This window comes from Dama dama, chromosome 8, assembly GCF_033118175.1.
Source record: "Dama dama isolate Ldn47 chromosome 8, ASM3311817v1, whole genome shotgun sequence".
NCBI classification, from domain to species: Eukaryota; Metazoa; Chordata; class Mammalia; order Artiodactyla; family Cervidae; genus Dama; species Dama dama.
This window is the reverse complement of record NC_083688.1, coordinates 4,726,830-4,743,197: the sequence shown is the minus strand read 5'-3', so window position 1 is coordinate 4,743,197 and position 16,368 is coordinate 4,726,830. Positions and strand designations below refer to the sequence as shown.

The following is a 16,368-nucleotide window of genomic DNA, read 5'->3' as shown; positions in this document are numbered from 1 at the left end:
TCCCACACAGCTTAGGGCCTGCTCCAAGTGTCTGGTCAGTCTCAATACCCCTGATGGCTTGGTTATAACAGCAGGCAACTCGGCCCCTGGGACTTCCCTGGTGGTCCTGTGGTTAAGACTCCACGCTTCAAATGCAGGGCATGGGGTTTAATCCCTGATCAGGGAACTGAGATCCCACATGCTGCACTGTACAGCCAAAAAAGTTTCTTTAAAAATCAGACAACTCAGCCCCTTTGACCTGACTGAGAGGCGGTGCCTGAAGTGGAAGGACAGAGCAGGTTGGCGCTGCCTTCATATTTGTCATAATGGCAAAACCACAGGCTTTGCACATAGACACACCTGGGCTGCGGCCCGGGCTTTGTTAGGTACCAGCTGTGAGGCTCTCGGGCAAGTCACTGACCCTTCTTGTACCACAGTTGCTTTACACTGTGTAATTGGGAGTTAAAGTTAAATTACACTGTATAATGTCAAGTTACAGCATGGTGCCTGGCATGCCATGGGTCCTCCCAGTTCCTCCCCTTCCCGTCTTCCATCATCTTCAGTGTGAAGAGCCAGCCCTTTCTGAACCCACCGCCCGCACAGTAACATCGCCTGAGCTCTGCTTCTCTGTGAGGCACTGGGCTTTAGGCATCTTATTTAATGCATATAAAGACCCTGGGACTTCCCTGGTGGTTCAGACGGTAAAGAATCTGCCTGCAGTGCAGGAGACCTAGGTTTGATCCCTAGTTCTGGGAGATCCCCTGGAGAAGGGAATGGCTACCCACTCTGGTATTCTTGCTTGGGAAATCCCATGGACAGAGAAGCCTGGTGGGCTACAGTCCAAAGGGTCACAAAGAGTTGGACATGACTGAAGTAACTTAGCAGGCATGCATAAAGACCCTATGAAGCAGATATCACAATCATTTGATAGGAGAGAAATCAGAAGTACAGACAGCTCTGTCAAGGTCACACAGCTGCAGTTGGCTGCTGGTCACTCTACTGGGGTGAGACGCTAGAAGCCTGTGTAGCTGCCTTCAGGGATCACAGTAAAGTCCAAGAAGGCTGCCTGTAGGAAGATGCATCTGAGCTGAGGGGTTAGACAGGGGAAGGAGGAGAGGAAAAGCCTCCCAGACAGGAGACAGTGGATATGCCAAGGCCTCGAAGAGAAAGCAGAGTGTGTTTAGGGGCCTGACTATTTGTATTTTTACTGAGATTCAGGCATCATTGGGAGGCTGGAGAGGATCCAGGAGCAGACTGAGAGGTGGGCGGAGGTTGGGAGCCCCACCAAGACTCACGCTTTCTCCTACCAGTTCCAGGGAACCTTCATGAGAAGGAGGAGAGTGACTGGATCATATCAGTTAGTTTAAACAGTTCTGCTGGAGCCAGCGGGAGGTGGCGGACTTGGGGGAGTGAGGGGTTCTAAATCAGGGAAGGCTTCTGGGCAGAGGAGGGGCAGAACCAAGTGGGCCTGGATAGAGGGGCAGAGATGGAGGCAGGCAGGTGCGGTGGAGAGAGGTGAGGTGGGAGCCTCGCAGGGGGCTGGACAGTCAGCAGGATGGTAGGGGCCTGTGTCGAGGAGTCAAGAAGAGGCTGCCGGCCAAGCTGGGCTTGGGTGTGGGCTGGCAGGCTCGGCATGCACTGGGGTGCAGTCCGCTGAAGGCTCTCAATGCCTCCCGGGGCCCCTGGGCAGGTAAGTCAACACCAGGCCAAGTGGGCGAGTGTTTTCCAGCTCCCTGCATGTGTGGGCCGGTCTCCGACTGCCAGCATGTGAGGGGGAGCCCAGCCTGGGACTCTGGTCCCAGCCTAGGGTGACTGACTCATGGACTGGCAGAGCTGCAGCCTTCTCCCTGGAGGTGGTGAGCAGCCTTGACCTCCCGTGTAAGCTCTGTGCCCTTGACCTTCCGGTCTTCCTCCCCTTTAGGCCTCCCTGAACTCCTAACTGCCCCCTCGGCCCAGCTCACCTTCCCCTCCTCCACGCTCAGGCCTCTGGCCCCACCCGGCCCCACGTGCAATCTCTCTCCCCGACCCCACCCCCGGTTGTGTTCTTCTGTTTCCCACGGGGCAGCCCGTCGTCTCCAAAAGGAGTCGACCTAGAGAGCCAGGCCCCAGGGTAGCACAGGGAAAGAGGAAGAGGATCTCAGAGGGTCAGGAGGATCTGGGTTGGAGTCCCAGCTCTGCCCCAAGGGCAAGCGGCTTCCTTCCTCTGTCCTCAGTCTCTTCATCCATGAAACGGGTCCCTGGCTTTGTTCCACAGGGTCACGTATCGTGAGACACAAATGAGACCAAGGTATAAAGGAGCCTTGAGAATGGGGCAGTGCTGGGCTTGTGGTGGTGTCAACAACTTTGTTTTCTGGTTTAGGGGGCACCTAGTTATTTTTTTTAAATAAACATTTTATTTTAGAACTGTTTTAGATATATAGCATTATTGGGAAGATTGAAGAGAGTTTCTTTACACTCCACACCCGATTCCCCTATTATTTACATATGACATGGTACATTTGTCAATTAATGAACTAACACTGATACATTGTTACTAACTAAAGTCTTTTATGCCTTTTTTTTTTTTTTTTTTTTTGACTCTGCTTTGCGGGATCCTAGTTCCTGGATCAGAGATGGAATAAACCCAAGCCCCCTGCACTGGATGCATGGAGTCCCAACTACTGGTCCACCAAGGAAGTCTCTTAATTTGTCTTTTTTTTTTTTTAATTTTTTTTTTTTTTTTTTTTGCCACGTCACATGGCTTGTGGGATCTTAGTGCCCCTAGGGATTGAACCCTGGGTCACAGCATTGGAAGCACCGAGTCGTAACCACCTGACTGCCAGGGAATTCCCTCAGTTGTCTTTAAGTTTCTGCCTAAGGTTCTTTTTCTGTTCTAGGATCCCACCGAGCATGGACTGTGCTTAGTCGCTCAGTTGTGTCCAACTATTTGCAACCCCTCGGACTGCAGCCCGCCAGGCAGCTCTGTCCATGGGGATTCTCCAGGCAAGAATACTGGAGTGGGTAGCCTATCCCTTCTCCAGGGGATCTTCCCGACCCAGGAATCAAACCGGGGTCTCCTGCATTGCAGGCACATTCTTTACCAGCTGAGCTACCAGGGAAGCCCCCCACCAAGCATACCCCATTACGTTTAGTTGCTATGTCTCCTTAAGTTCATCTTGACTGTGGCTGTTGCTTTGGGGAGGAAAGCACAGAGGTAAAGTACCATTTGCATCCCATCATGTCAGGAGTACATCCTATCCTTCAGTAATTGGAGTTATCCTTGTGGACATTAGCCTTGATCACCCAGGAAAACGGTTGTTTTTGCCTTGAGCAGGGCAGCAGAGCGAGATGCACAACAAACGTGAACTGAGCTAAGGTCAAGGTCAGAAAACCTGGACGGGTGCAGAAGCAAATGGGAAAGCTGAGGAAGGAGAATAAACAAAAGCCTCTCATCAGGCTGCAGTGTTTCCCCCCACGTGCCAGGTCACTTGGGGATGGGATGCTCGGTCCCAGGCAGTTTGCTTCAGCTCATTACATCTTTTCAGGGACTCCCCTGGTGGTCCAGTGGCTAAGACTCCACATCCCAACGCAGGGAGCCTGGATTCAATCCCTGGTTGGGGAACTAGATCCCACATGCCACAACTAAGAGCTCATATGCTGCAACTAAGACCAGTGCAGCCAAATAAATAGATTAAAAAAAAAATCTTTACACTGAACCATTTTATAGATGAGGAAGCCGAGGCCTTAGGAGGGAAATGACATGGTCACATGGTCCAGGGAACCTGGGTTTGGGCCCAGGTCTGTCTTTACTGCTTCATTCCTGCTATTGAAAAAATACATTGACGCTGCAGTCCCAGGAGAGTCCAGTCAGGGCAGGGATGTTTCATGATGCAGGTTGTTTCAAACTCGCTTTATTCCAAAAAAGATTCATGATGGGTTGTAACTGAAACACATTCAATCAAATGATACACAGAAGAAATGAAAAATCAGGAGCAGAGAAAATAGAGCAGAAAATGTGGACAAGGACAAAGCCGAACATAAAGGCCAGAAAAGTGCTTGATTTGGCTGTGAGCTCCCTCAGCTAATTCCTGTAATTCTTCTTATCAAAGAGCTAAGAAGCAGTTCACTCCTCCCGGAACGTTGTGGTAAATTTAAAAAGGACTTAATCACATGGAAGGACTTCCCAACGGGTCCAGTGGCTAAGGCTCTGTACTCCCAATGCGGGGAGCCTTGGTTTGGTCCCTGGTCAAGGAACTAGACCCCACATGCCGCAACTAATGGTTCTCATTTGCTGCCACTAAAGATCCTACGTGCTGCTGTTAAGACTAAAGATCTCGAGGGCTGCAACAAAGGCCTGGCACAGCCAAATGAATAAATATTTAAAACAAGAAAGAAATTAAGCACATGGAAATTTCTCATGTAAAAGACACTGAGCAATGTTATAGATCATGTAACAGCAGTAGTAGATGTTACCTGGTGTCATGTTCAGGAGTCATGGCTATATTTTTACTATATGCTCCTTGTCCAAAGTTGTCCTATTTGAATTTTACTTGTCATCAAGCAACTCAACCCTGTCTCTTCTTCACTGAAGTCACAGATGCCTTTGCCCGAGTGAAAATCTTGGATACAAATTAACCAGTTATTGATATACTTGGTTCTGTGCTGGATACCAGGGATGGAGGGAAATAACGGAATTGTTGCCCATCCCCCAGGTCCATCCCTGTGATGAAGACACCTGGACAAACGCCTGAATGAAATGCAGATGCTGTGATTGGGGTACACCAGAGGGGCGGGTATAATCCCCTCTGACTGGAGAGGAGGGGGGACTTCCTGGAGGAAGAGGTAGGCTAGACATGGGGAGACAGCATAGTCTTTTGTATTGTTTTGGCAGCATCGAGTCTTAGTTGTGGCACGTGGGATCTAGTTCCCTGACCAAGCATCAAACCCAGCCCCCCTGCATTGGGAGTGCAGAGTCTTAGCCACTGGACCACCAGGGGAGTCCCAAGGGGGGGACTTGGGAGAGAGGGTATCAGTCATAGGTCCCTTGAGGGTGGGGAGCAAGTGCTATCCCCTCAGCTTACAGCCTGGGGCCTGACAGACATCATGGACTCAGCGAACTCCTTTTGGGAGGTCAGCACCCACAGGGATAGCTCAGGGGTCAGGGTGATGGCCGTACACCTGCGAGGTGTGTGGAGGGTGAGTCTGGGGAGGCAGGTTTGGGCCAGTTCAGGTGAGTCCTTGCATGTCAAGCTAAGGAGTTTGGATTTTGTTTTTAGGCAGTGGGGATCAATTGGAGGCTTCTGAGCCCCGTGATGATACAAATAGTAAGAGTGAACACTTGGTGGGAATATGCTAGGTGCCCAGCACTGTTCTAAGCACTTTATTTTTAAGTTTTAGGTTTTTAAAATATCTATTTTGGGCTGCACTGGGTCTCTGTTGCTAGGCACGGGCTTTCTTTAGTTGCAGCGTGCAGGGGCTACTCTTCTTTGCGGTACGCAGGCCTTATTGCAGTGGCTTCTCTCATAGAGGCGGTGGGCTCTAGGGAATGCAGGCTTCAGTAGTTGTAGTACACAGACTTAGTTGCTCCACAGCATGTGGAATCTTCCCTGACCAGGGATCGGAACCGTGTCCCCTGCATTGGCAGGCGGATTCTTAACCACTGGATGACCAGGGAAGTCCCTAAGCACTTCATATTAACTAAGTGTCACGACAGCCCTATGAGGGAGGTGTTATTGTTATCATCCCCGTTTTACAGATCAGACTGCCAAGGTGGAGAGGCTGAGTCACTTGTCCAGGCTCACACAGCTGGGACGTGGTGTAGTGAGGCTCTGGACTGAAGCTTGGAACTAGAGCTTTTCCTCACTCTATTATTGTCCTTGTTAAACATAAGTATTTAACTAACATAAAACACAGAGAAGGAAATGACAACCCACTCCAGTGTTCTTGCCTGGAGAACCCCAGGGACAGAGGAGCCTAGTGGGCTGCCGTCTGTGGGGTCTCACAGAGTCGGACACGACTGAAGCGACTTAGCAGCAGCAGCATAAAGTATAAGTGTGTGTTAGGTGGGCTTCCCAGGTGGTGCCAGCAGTAAAGAGTCCACCTACCAACGCAGGAAGCGAAGTGAAAGTCGCTCAGTCATGTCCGACTCTTCGTGACCCGATGGACTGTATAGCCTGCCAGGCTCCTCTGTCCGTGGAATTCTCCAGGCCAGAATACTGTTGTGGATAGCCTTTCCCTTCTCCAGAGGATCTTCCCAACCCAGGGATTGAGCCCAGGTCTCCCATATTGCAGGCGGATTCTTTACCCTCTGAACCACCAGGGAAGCCAACTGCAGGAGACACAGGAAACACAGGTTCGATCCCTGGGTCGGGAAGATCCCCTGGAGAAGGGAATGGCTCCCCACTCCAGTATTCTTGCCTGGAAAAATCCATGGACAGAGGAGCCTGGAGGGCTACAGTCCGTGGGCTTGCATAGAGTCAGACACAACTGAACACACGTAGACGTAAGGATTCAACAGATCCCAACTAGTTACTGGCATAAAAGGCAAGAACTGATGGGAGCTCTGGCCACATAGGGCAGCATCTCTGAGAAGCTGAGACTTAGAAACAGAATGTGAAAACGACTTGTGGGCTGTGGTCAGGGAGTCCCAAGCCTCCGAATTTCACCCACAGCTGCTCTTTTTTTTTTTTTGCCATTTTTTTTTTTTTTTTTTTGCCTCTGAGGAGCTCTCAGTTTCTTGGAAGATCCCCCTCCTTTGGGCAAACCAACACAAAAGCCATCAGTGACTCACATGATTAGGAAAGATGACCTGGTGGGATCACCCCCGGTGCCACTGAGCCCAGAGGCTTCTGTCTTCAGAAACACATGAGCGTTTATAACACTTCTCGTTTCTGTTTCAGCCCAGGCCTTTGATTTCCACAGGGTGGGGTTTCCAGAGCCGGGCACCATCACAGCCTCCATCTGTCTCTCTTTCATCACCGTGTCTGTGATGGATCTGGGGACCGTGGTTCCCACTGCTCCGATCCTGGTCTTCACCCAGCGCTTCTCACGAACTCCAGGCCCTCACTTCTCATCCACGGCTCAGCGGGGCCGGGAGAGGAGCATGCAGATCAGGGTAGCATCTCCCCAGAAAGCCGCCGTTGTTCGTCCCTTTCCTAAAGCTCCCTGGCTGTGGGTGTCCTCATGACCTGGCCTGCCACTCACTGCCCCCGAAGGCCAGGCCATCCCCGCCTGGAGCAGCAGCTCCCCTTCTGCAAAGAGCAGGAGGCCAGGAGGCCCCACAGTCCAGGTCCTGCTCTGCCACGCAGGAGCTGAGCGCCTGGGCTTCTCTGCAGGCTGTGTGGTGGGCTGAGGCAACCAGGACTCCCATCCCGGTTCTCTGACTCTCTAGCCAGGGAGGGGACTGGCGGGAGGGCTGGGGGGGAGCGGGAGGAGGGTGCTGCCGCCTCCCCCATGCTCAGTCTCCTCTGCCAAGTGGAAGTGGGAGGTGGAGATCCCACCGCACTGGGCTTCCCGGGGTCAGGAGGGATACGGATGCCTGGGGCCCAGCAGCTCAGCGTTGGTTGATGTGCCTGGCCCCCTCCCACATCTTCTGTGAAAGGGAAGTGATACCTGCTGAGGCCAGGGCTTTGGTGGGTGTGGGGATCCAACAAGACAGTGAGCGGAGGGTCCCACCCAGAACCGGGCAGGTAAGAGACAGGGCTCCCCCCACCCAGCCGCCCCCCACACCCCTTGTTGGAATGCCACCTGCTGACTGGGGCCCACGGTGCTCCCCATGGATGGAGACGGCTAAGCCATTCCCACGTCCGAGGTGGCTTCAGTTTCACTCCCCGGCCCCAGGGTAGGCGGCATTTCGAGAAGGCCCCCTCATCTTTTGTGTGCTGAAAAATAATAAACAGCTCTCCTCAGATTTCTACTCCGGAGGTATGTGAGCTTCCCTGGTCATCCCTGCATGGACAGGCCGGCCTCGACCCCTGGGATGGGCTGCCAGCCTCCTCCCTCACCTCTTACTTTCGCTCAGATGCCGGTGGAAGCTCCAGCCCCACTCTAGGCCTTTGGGGGTGTAGGGCCTCGCAGGACCCAGTCCTCCCTTCAAGGTTCTCCTAGTTAAGGTGCTGTGTGCATCAGTAGAAGGAAACCCGGGATGTGGCGAGGGGCGGGGGAAGGCCAAGGACACAGTGCAGGGGGCCTGAGGCTGCCTGGGGTCAGAGAAGGCTGGGCAGGAGAGCTTTCCAGAAGGACTGATCTCTGAGTTGAGACGGAAGGAGGAGAAGCCATTGCTTCACTGCACCTGGGCCAGTTACTTCCCCAAACCTCGGTTTCAGGTTCTGTAAAAGAGACTGATGATACCTCCTTCAGCGCGAACAGCGAACAGTGAGAGGCTTCAGTGAGATGATGAGTGTAAAAGAACCGACAAATACCTCGTCCCTCTAAGCGCCCAGGAAACAGTAGCTGCCTGCCGTGCCAGGCATGGGAGGTGTTTGGTGACTTGAATTTCTTTTTCAAGGGTCTTTTTCCTGGGGCAGTTAACACCTGTTACTTAGAGTAACTGGTTTCCAAAAAAAACCCAGGGTGAAATTAAAACAGCCCGATGGCTCTTTCTGTTTCTCCCGTGAGTAATGGGAAGTCCTTCCCCCCAGTGGGAGTGGAGCAGAAGACCCCAGAATTAAAATTCTTCCCACGGACCCTGCCTCCCCCAAGGTCCTCAGACATGTTCCCCTTGTCCTTGGGTATTGCAAAATTAGATGCATTTTCAAGGCCCTTCCCCAGAGTAATTTTCACTTCTCCTTTACTTGTTCTTGCATTCATTTTAACAGTGTTTGGAGCGCCTATGCTATGGCAGCTGATGGGGATTCTGTGTCAGACAAGGTCCCAGCTCTGATAAAGCTCACAATTTTGGTGAGGGGGAAGGAGACAGACATTAAAAACCAGCATAAATAAGTAACAGACTGCAGCAAAACAGGTTGCCATGATCGATAATTTGGGTTCTGCTCCGGGTGACTGGGACATTTGAGGGTGTGACATTTACGCTGACCTCTATCTGCAACAGAAATCTGCATTGGGGGGGGGGGGGTGCAGAGACATGTTCCACACAGAGGGAACAGTGCTATAAAGATCTCGAGGGCAGGAGAATCTGAGGAACAGAGGGAGGGCGGGAGAAGTTGGGGCCTGAGTCAGCGAGGTGGGACAGGGGGCAGGGTGGGCAGGGGCCATGGAGGACCGGTAAGGGGACTGTCCCCGCAGAATTGGGAGCAAGGGTAACAGGATCTGAGTTTCCTCTTGAAGGCTGGGCTCTGGCTGCAGAGCAGGCTGTAAGAAGGCAGGAGGTGAAGCCAGGAGACCTTGGGATCTGTCACGGTGACCATCACCCCAGGTGTCACTCAGCCTTCTGTACCTGTTCCTTCATGCATCTGTGAAGTCAACTATGGGAGGGAACAGCAGCGTGCTTTGGAAAGCTGAGAAAAATGTATAAATGCAGGGGGGTTCCAGGTCTCATCGGACATGGAGGGTCCTTTGGGAAACTGCTGAGTAGGCTTTTCTGGGGCCTTGAGGGGCAGGGAGAGCGCCCGGTGCCCACCTCTGAGGGAAGGTGGAGGGAATGGGCCTCTTCTTGGCTGTCAGCTGGCCCCAGAGCCGTTCCTGTTTTGAGGGTAAGATCACACCTTGGAGCCTGGAGCCAAGCATGGGCTTCCCTCCAGCACGCACAGAACATTTTTCATTCTAAGTCAGGAGAGTGCTCTGGAATTTTCTGAGATCATCGTGAACTCTGGCTTAAAGACCCCTGAACTAAAAAGGAAGGGGGAAATGAGGGGGGGGGGGGCACATGCCTTTTTTATTCCCCCTGTGTGTGTGTTTTCCCCCAATCCTTCTCGCTCCCATGAGAGAGGCCGCTCTTGGCGCAGCTAAAGGACAATGGCGAGAAAAACTTCTCTCTTGACCTTTGTGGCCAAACTCGGGGCCCTTTCCTAATACCTGGCTTTTGGCATCTGCCACCACGGCTTATAGATGGGGGACTTCATGTTTCTTAGAAGGAAGGGTGGCCGCGAGCCCCTTCCTGCCTGCAAGCGGGAGGGGCCTCTCCCCGACCCCCACCCCACTCCCCGACCTCTGGGAAGGGTGAGAATGCTTCGTCTCCCTGGGGACTCTGGGGGGCGGTCTCCCGGCGCGGCCGGGGAGGGAGCCGGAGCCGCGCGGACCAGGCTCCGCCCTCGAAGGTGGTGCGAGGCCGGGCCCAGCCCCACGGCCGGCCCTCCCGGGCCAGAGCCGCGGGCGCGCGGCGGCGGGGAGCAGGCGTCGCGGGGTGCACCATGCGGAGCCTGTGGCCGCCGCGTCCGGTGGCCGCGGCGCTGTCGGCGCTGGGGGTAAGGCGCGGGGTTGCATAATCGGGGAAGGGGCGGGGGTGGCGAAGGGAGGCGGGAACCCCTCCGCCTCCCCCGGCGCGGGCCTGGCCGTGGGCCGGTCCCGGTGTCCCGGCCGGGGCGGGGCGCGGCGGCGGCAGCGCAGGCGGCGGGTGGCCGCTTCCCTGTTCTCCCCATTCGGGCGTGGGAGCCATGGAGGCGCTAAGAGAGTCGGTGCTGCACTTGACTTTGCAGATGTCGACCTACAAGCGGGCCACGCTGGACGAGGAGGACCTGGTGGACGCACTCTCCGAGGGCGACGTGTACCCCAACCACCTGCAGGTAGGCGCCCCCAGCCTGCCAGCCACCGGGGGGTGGGGGGCCCGTGCCAGCCCGCCAGCCCTTGGGCTCCGTGGGTTTAAAAAAAGCCTTTTCTGGGTTAGCAGTACCCCTGAGGCTCTGGGCTCCCCAGCAGGCCTCCCCTCCCCACTTCCACGCGTCCCCAACCCCTCCCGACCACCTGCTGCTGGGTTACAGACCATGTGGCCGAGCAGAAGCAGCACCCTGGAGGGGTGAGCTGGTCCAGTTCTCTCTTCACCGGAAGAGAACTGTCCCTGAGTGCTGAGACTTGCCCAGAGTTTTAGGCAGAGCCTAAAACCTTCCGAGTTGTCGCATGGAATGTCCCGGAACCCTGTCAGTCCTGGGCAGATGGGGCGTGGTTGGTCACCCTGTCTGGCGGACATTACCCCACGTTCTTCCTCTTCTTCCCCAAACCCTGCGTCCTGGTGTGGGAGCCTAGCCTCTGCTCCCTGGCTCTCTGCCCCTTCCAGCCTGTACTCGGGAGGCCCAGGCCCTCCCCTACCAGGCGCTGCCCCCCTGGGGCTCAAATGTGCCCACCAACTCCGCTCAATGCGGCTGCTTTCTGCTTTTCCCCCCGGAGGGATGAGCTGGGGCATCCAAACCAGGACCTCAACCCCGGTTGGGCGTGAACCGAAACAGGTGGACCTGAGGAATTTGGAAATATCAAAGGATGCCCAGGGGGGCCCTGTGAGCTGACACCTGAAGAACCGGCTTGCAGAAGGCCCGGTGAGCCACTCAGTCTAGGAGGACTTCTGCCAGGTCGACCTGGGGAGGCCTAGAGGAGGGTCTTGGGGCTGCTGCAGGAACTGATACCAATTCACAAACCGCCCCCAGAAGGAAAGCATAGGTTGTGTGGAAACTTAGGCTGCCAGGCCCAGTCTTACTCGGGCACACCTCTCAGAAGCTGGGATCATGATACCAGTAAGGGAAACAGCACTGATTGATACTCATTCAGTAGGCCCCGGGGAGGTCCAAACCCGACTCTGAGTGGTCTGCACGCACTGCAACAGGACTCTCTAACCTACATGGTCCCACTCAGCCTTCAGGAGCAGCCCGTGAGTTATTGTCTTTACTGCTTCCCCTCACAGACGAGGAAACTGAGGCTCTGAAAGGGGAGACAACTTGCCTTAGGTGCACTGGAGCTAGAAATCCAGGAGTAAGAAATCAAACCCGGTCTGTCTAGAGCCGCTTCCCCATGGACCCTTCTGAAGAGGCTAAATCCAGCAGGAAATTAGATTCCTGTGGCAGGCGCTTTTGCCTTCCCGAATCAAAACAGAATCTAATCAGCCGTCTTTTTCAGTCTCATCTTTCACAGAAGGTTCTAAAAATATCAGCACAAAAGCATTTCGGAATTCACAACAACGTGATGGCTGTGTTGTTATCGTCATAACGGCAGCCCGCGCGGGTATAGGCTTTCTCAGGCCACAAAACACGTTCGTCGGCCTGAGGCCGCCTGGCAGAGGGGAGGCACCCAGGTCTCTGAGATGTGGGGGGGCCCAGGTGCGAATCTGACACCACCTGTGATCCTGGGCGATCTGAGCTTCTCTTCCTGCATCTGCACAATGGGAGTTACGAGAAAATGAGTGTGGTGCATGTTTCGGGGCCTGCCAGGATTGTTGTTTGTGATTGTGAGGTAAGGGCTCTTGTGGCTGTGTCACACTTGTCAAAGCGGAGTCTCAGAGAGGTTAGGGACATTCCTGTGGTCACAGAGCAGTCATGTGGTTGGAATGTAGTGTTGATGCCCGGACTCCAAGCCACCCAACCGGGTGTATCGTCCACTTTCACTACAGAAAAAGCCCAAATGCTTGCCCTAAGGATTTGGAGGCATTTCTGTAGGTACCCAGCCTGGCTTTCCTTGAGCCTCCACAACTTCCCCAAAGCAGACTAGCTAACAATTGTTCTTGTAAGAGTCGAGACCTTTTCATTTCATCTTACAGAGTTTTCTATGAGTTTAATGTCTTTAATCACAGGAAGTTTTTTCCAGTATAACAATTTTGCATACTAATTTGTGAAAAAAAAGAGTCAAGTATAAAAAAACATTGACAAAGAGACAGTAACCCCACCACTCAGAAATAACTACTTCTCATTTTTCACATTTGCATGTATTTCACATACATTTGTATGTATTTTTTAATGTAATTGAGCTCACTCTACATCCATAACATTTTGTCCTACTTTTTTCATTTAGTGCCACTTCATAAGCATTTTTTTGTGTTGTTAGAAACTTCGGAAACATCAGCTGTACCTCAGTTTTAAAAATATTCCAAGGAGTTCTTGATGGCTTAGTGGTTAGGACTTGATGCTTTCACTGCTGAGGGCTGGGGTTCGATCCCCGGCCTGGGAACTAACACCCTGCAAGCCTTGTAGTACAGCCAAAAAAATAAAACAACACTTCCAAAACATGCTGCCATTAAATATCTTAATACTTTATGGTACCAATATATAAAAATACATTTACTCAATCTGCTACAATTGGACAATAGACCCAGTATCTGTAACACTGTGGGTGACCAGCTTCTAACCTTTCAAATAATTTTCTATGAGTAATTGCTAGAAACTCAACTGTTCCCTCAATTTTAGGCTTTTTAAAATGGATCCAACCCCCCTCCACCACCCACCAAATCTCCATCCCTTGACAGGCAGCTATAAAAATCAGCTACTTGATTTTTCAAGATTTTGAAGCCCGTTGTTCCTGAAACTCCAGAGTTGTCAATACCAACACTAGTAAAGACAACTTGCATCTTTCAGCCAAACTTGCCACCTTTTGCCTGAGCATGCTGGCAAAGTGTTGTATTTAGCTGGAGCAAATTTCTACTTGTACCTCACCTGAAAGGATTTTTCTTTTCCTTGATCTCATATGTGAGGTACGACTTAATTGCCATCAACTAAAATTCATCAGCATGGACTGAGTGCAGAGTTTAAAGCCCCAGCTCTGACATGGAGCTACAACTTTGCCTCTCATGGGCTCTGAGACCTGAAAGCTACTCAGTTAACCAGCTTTTTTTTTTTTTTTTTTTACGAGATGGGGTTGATAATAATCCACTTAGAGCTGTTGCAGAGATTGAAATGAGACAATCCAAGTGAAAGCACGTAGTGTAATGCACAGAAAATGTATTTGGTTTTGGGATCATTATAAAAACTCACCCGGCGTGATATCTCAGTGATGCCCTAAATGTAATAGCTTTGCCTCTGTTTGGCTCAGACTGGCTGCCTGGTCTCTGTCCCTCCCGGTACATGCCACACCATTTCAGTGGCTCAGAGGGAAATAACTAAAGTCATACCTGCAGCTGGGGCTTCCCGGGTGGTAAAGAATCCTCCTTCCAATGAGGAAACACAGGAAACAGGTTCGATCCCCGGGTGGGGGAGATCCTCTGGAGTACGAAATGGCTACCCACTCTTGCCTGGAGAATCCCATGGACAGAGGAGTCTAGAGGGCTACAGCCCACGGGGTCGCAAAGAGTCGGACACAACTGAGCCTAAACTGGGGGAGCAGAAGGCCACTGCTGCTGCAGCTTGGCCACTTCAGTCGTGTCCAGCCCTGTGCGACCCCATGGACTGTAGCTCACCAGGCTTCTCTCCAGGGAATTCTCAAGAGTACTGAGTGGGTTGCCGTGCCCTCCTCCAGGGGATCTTCCCAACCCTGGGATCGAACCCAGGTCTGCTGCCCTGCAGGCAGATTCTTTACCACTGAGCCACCAGGGAAACCTCCCACAGAAGGCCACAACTATTTACCAAAACCTTTGAAGCTCATCCAGTTACCCCTAAAAATCAAATTTATTTTTCAAGAAAAAGGAAAGCCAAGATACTTAATTCTTAGTGGTGGTTTTCTCTAATCCCCCCCACACCCCTTTCCTTCATGCACAGAGCTGTCTTTTGTCGGCAATTGCAGAGACAGTCCCATTAAGTACTTTAAAAAGATCTCTCTGCTTTCCAGCAGACTCTTTCAACTCCATCTGCCTGTTTGATCTTTTTACTCTTGACCGTAGGGTTGCTTTAGGACCCGAACTGGTCAGACCTTACACCTCATCTAGCTTCCTCATTTTAAAAATAGGTGACTGGGACTTTGCTGGTGGTCCAGCAGTTAAGATTCCACAGTTTCAATGCAGGGATGCAGGGGGCACAAGTTCGACCCCTGCATGGGGAACTAAGATCCCCCAGTCTGCATAAAATATATATATATATATATAGGTGACTGAGGTCCAGAGGCTGCCCAGGGACACACTCGTGATCTTGATAAAGCCAGGGTTGACCTTTGACTTCTCAGGTTCATGCCCTTTCTCCTGTGCCATTGACAGCTGGAAGGTACATCTTCTAAATGTTAGACTTGGATTCCTGTTGAGATGCAAGGAGTCCCCTCCCCCCCCCCCCCACCCCCCGCCGACAGGTACTGATTCAAGCTGCTCTTGGTCATTGGGAGAGTCAGGCAGTGGGGCTGAGGGGCTGGTAGGGCTCCGGGAGGAAGTGGAGAGGACAGGAGGGCTTCATAGTTTCAGCCTGGCCTGGCCCCAGTGGCCTTAGCCAGAAGCTCACCATGTAGAAACTGTCTTGGAAGAAACTTCCCCAGCCTAACACAGGATATCACGCAGCGCCAGGCTGTCACGGTCTGTCTGTTCTGAGGGGCTGACTCGGAGGCAGGCGGCCCCGTCTCCCTGCCAGCCCTCCCCGGGGTGGTCTGGCCTCTGGGCTGCAGGTGTGGGCTGCAGGGTGGGCTCCCTGCCAACCCTTTGGCCAGACTGACTCCTGTTGGCCGCTCCGCTCAGCTCAGGTTGCTGGCGGACCAGGCGGTGTCTCAGGAAACAACTGCCTTCCCTGCGGACCCACTGCTTCCTCCGAAAGCCAGGCTCCCCACCCCTTCTGCTGCCGGCTTGTCTCCTGGGCCCCAGGTGTGGTGGCCCGTCCTCGCCCGTAGAACCCGTTCTTGCTGGGAGCCTCACTGAGCCAGGCACTCACCTCTGTAACTGAATATTTATCCCTCAGCAGGGCTTTGTTCCCTTGGCTGTGGCAACCCTGGGAACTCCCGGGCTGGATGGCTCAACTGTTCCTCTCTCTCTTTCTCCACCTCTGTTTCCTGCTTGGTCTTCCTCTCTACCTTTCTTTTCAGGCATCCTTTCCTTTCTATCTCATGCTCTGTCTGCCTCCCAGGACCAATCACTAGGATGCTAAGCCGGCCAGCGAGCTGAGCATTCACGATGATTGTGACCCCATCTTCCAGGATGCTCCTTGGCTGATGCTGCATCCAGTTACCTCTCTCGAGACCAAGTGGGCTGCCTGTCACCAACCCTCCGACCCTCCACGTTGCTGCAGACCCCTCTCTCACAATCCACATGCCGTCATTTCCCAAAGGCGGGCTCTGAAGGAGGCAGGGCGGGGAAGGGACTCACTGAGCCAAACAGCCCCAGCCCCAGCCCCGGGCACGGCACCCGGGAATTGGACAGCCTCTCCTGGAGCGGCCTCTTGACCCCGGCACAGTCTGCTGGTGACTTCTCCTGCCGTGGGAGACTGTATCTGGACTTCGGCCCTCAGAGGCAAGGCTTGTCCAGAAGCCAAGAGGCCCCTCTGCCTGGTCGTTAAATCCAGCAAAGAACCATACAAAGGTTAAAAACTCTGCCTTCAAATTCCGTGTGCCCTTTCTCCCTGGAATTATGAATGTTTAATTTAATTTTGACTTAATTCTGTTTGCGTTTTGCAGTGAACGCCATCTGTCTGTTTGATG

General features: G+C 53.0%; 1 protein-coding gene across 1 annotated transcript in view; it reads left to right on the top strand.

Annotated features, from left to right (window-relative positions):
• Positions 1-10,231: 10,231 nt before the first annotated feature.
• Positions 10,232-16,368, top strand: part of ECE1 (endothelin converting enzyme 1) — a 63,874-nt gene continuing 57,737 nt past the window's right edge. Inside the window, exons 1-2 of the mRNA XM_061148105.1 lie at positions 10,232-10,319; positions 10,551-10,637. Of these exons, the coding sequence (XP_061004088.1) occupies positions 10,266-10,319; positions 10,551-10,637 (141 nt within the window). The 5' untranslated portion in view covers positions 10,232-10,265. The remainder of the gene's footprint in view (positions 10,320-10,550; positions 10,638-16,368) is intronic.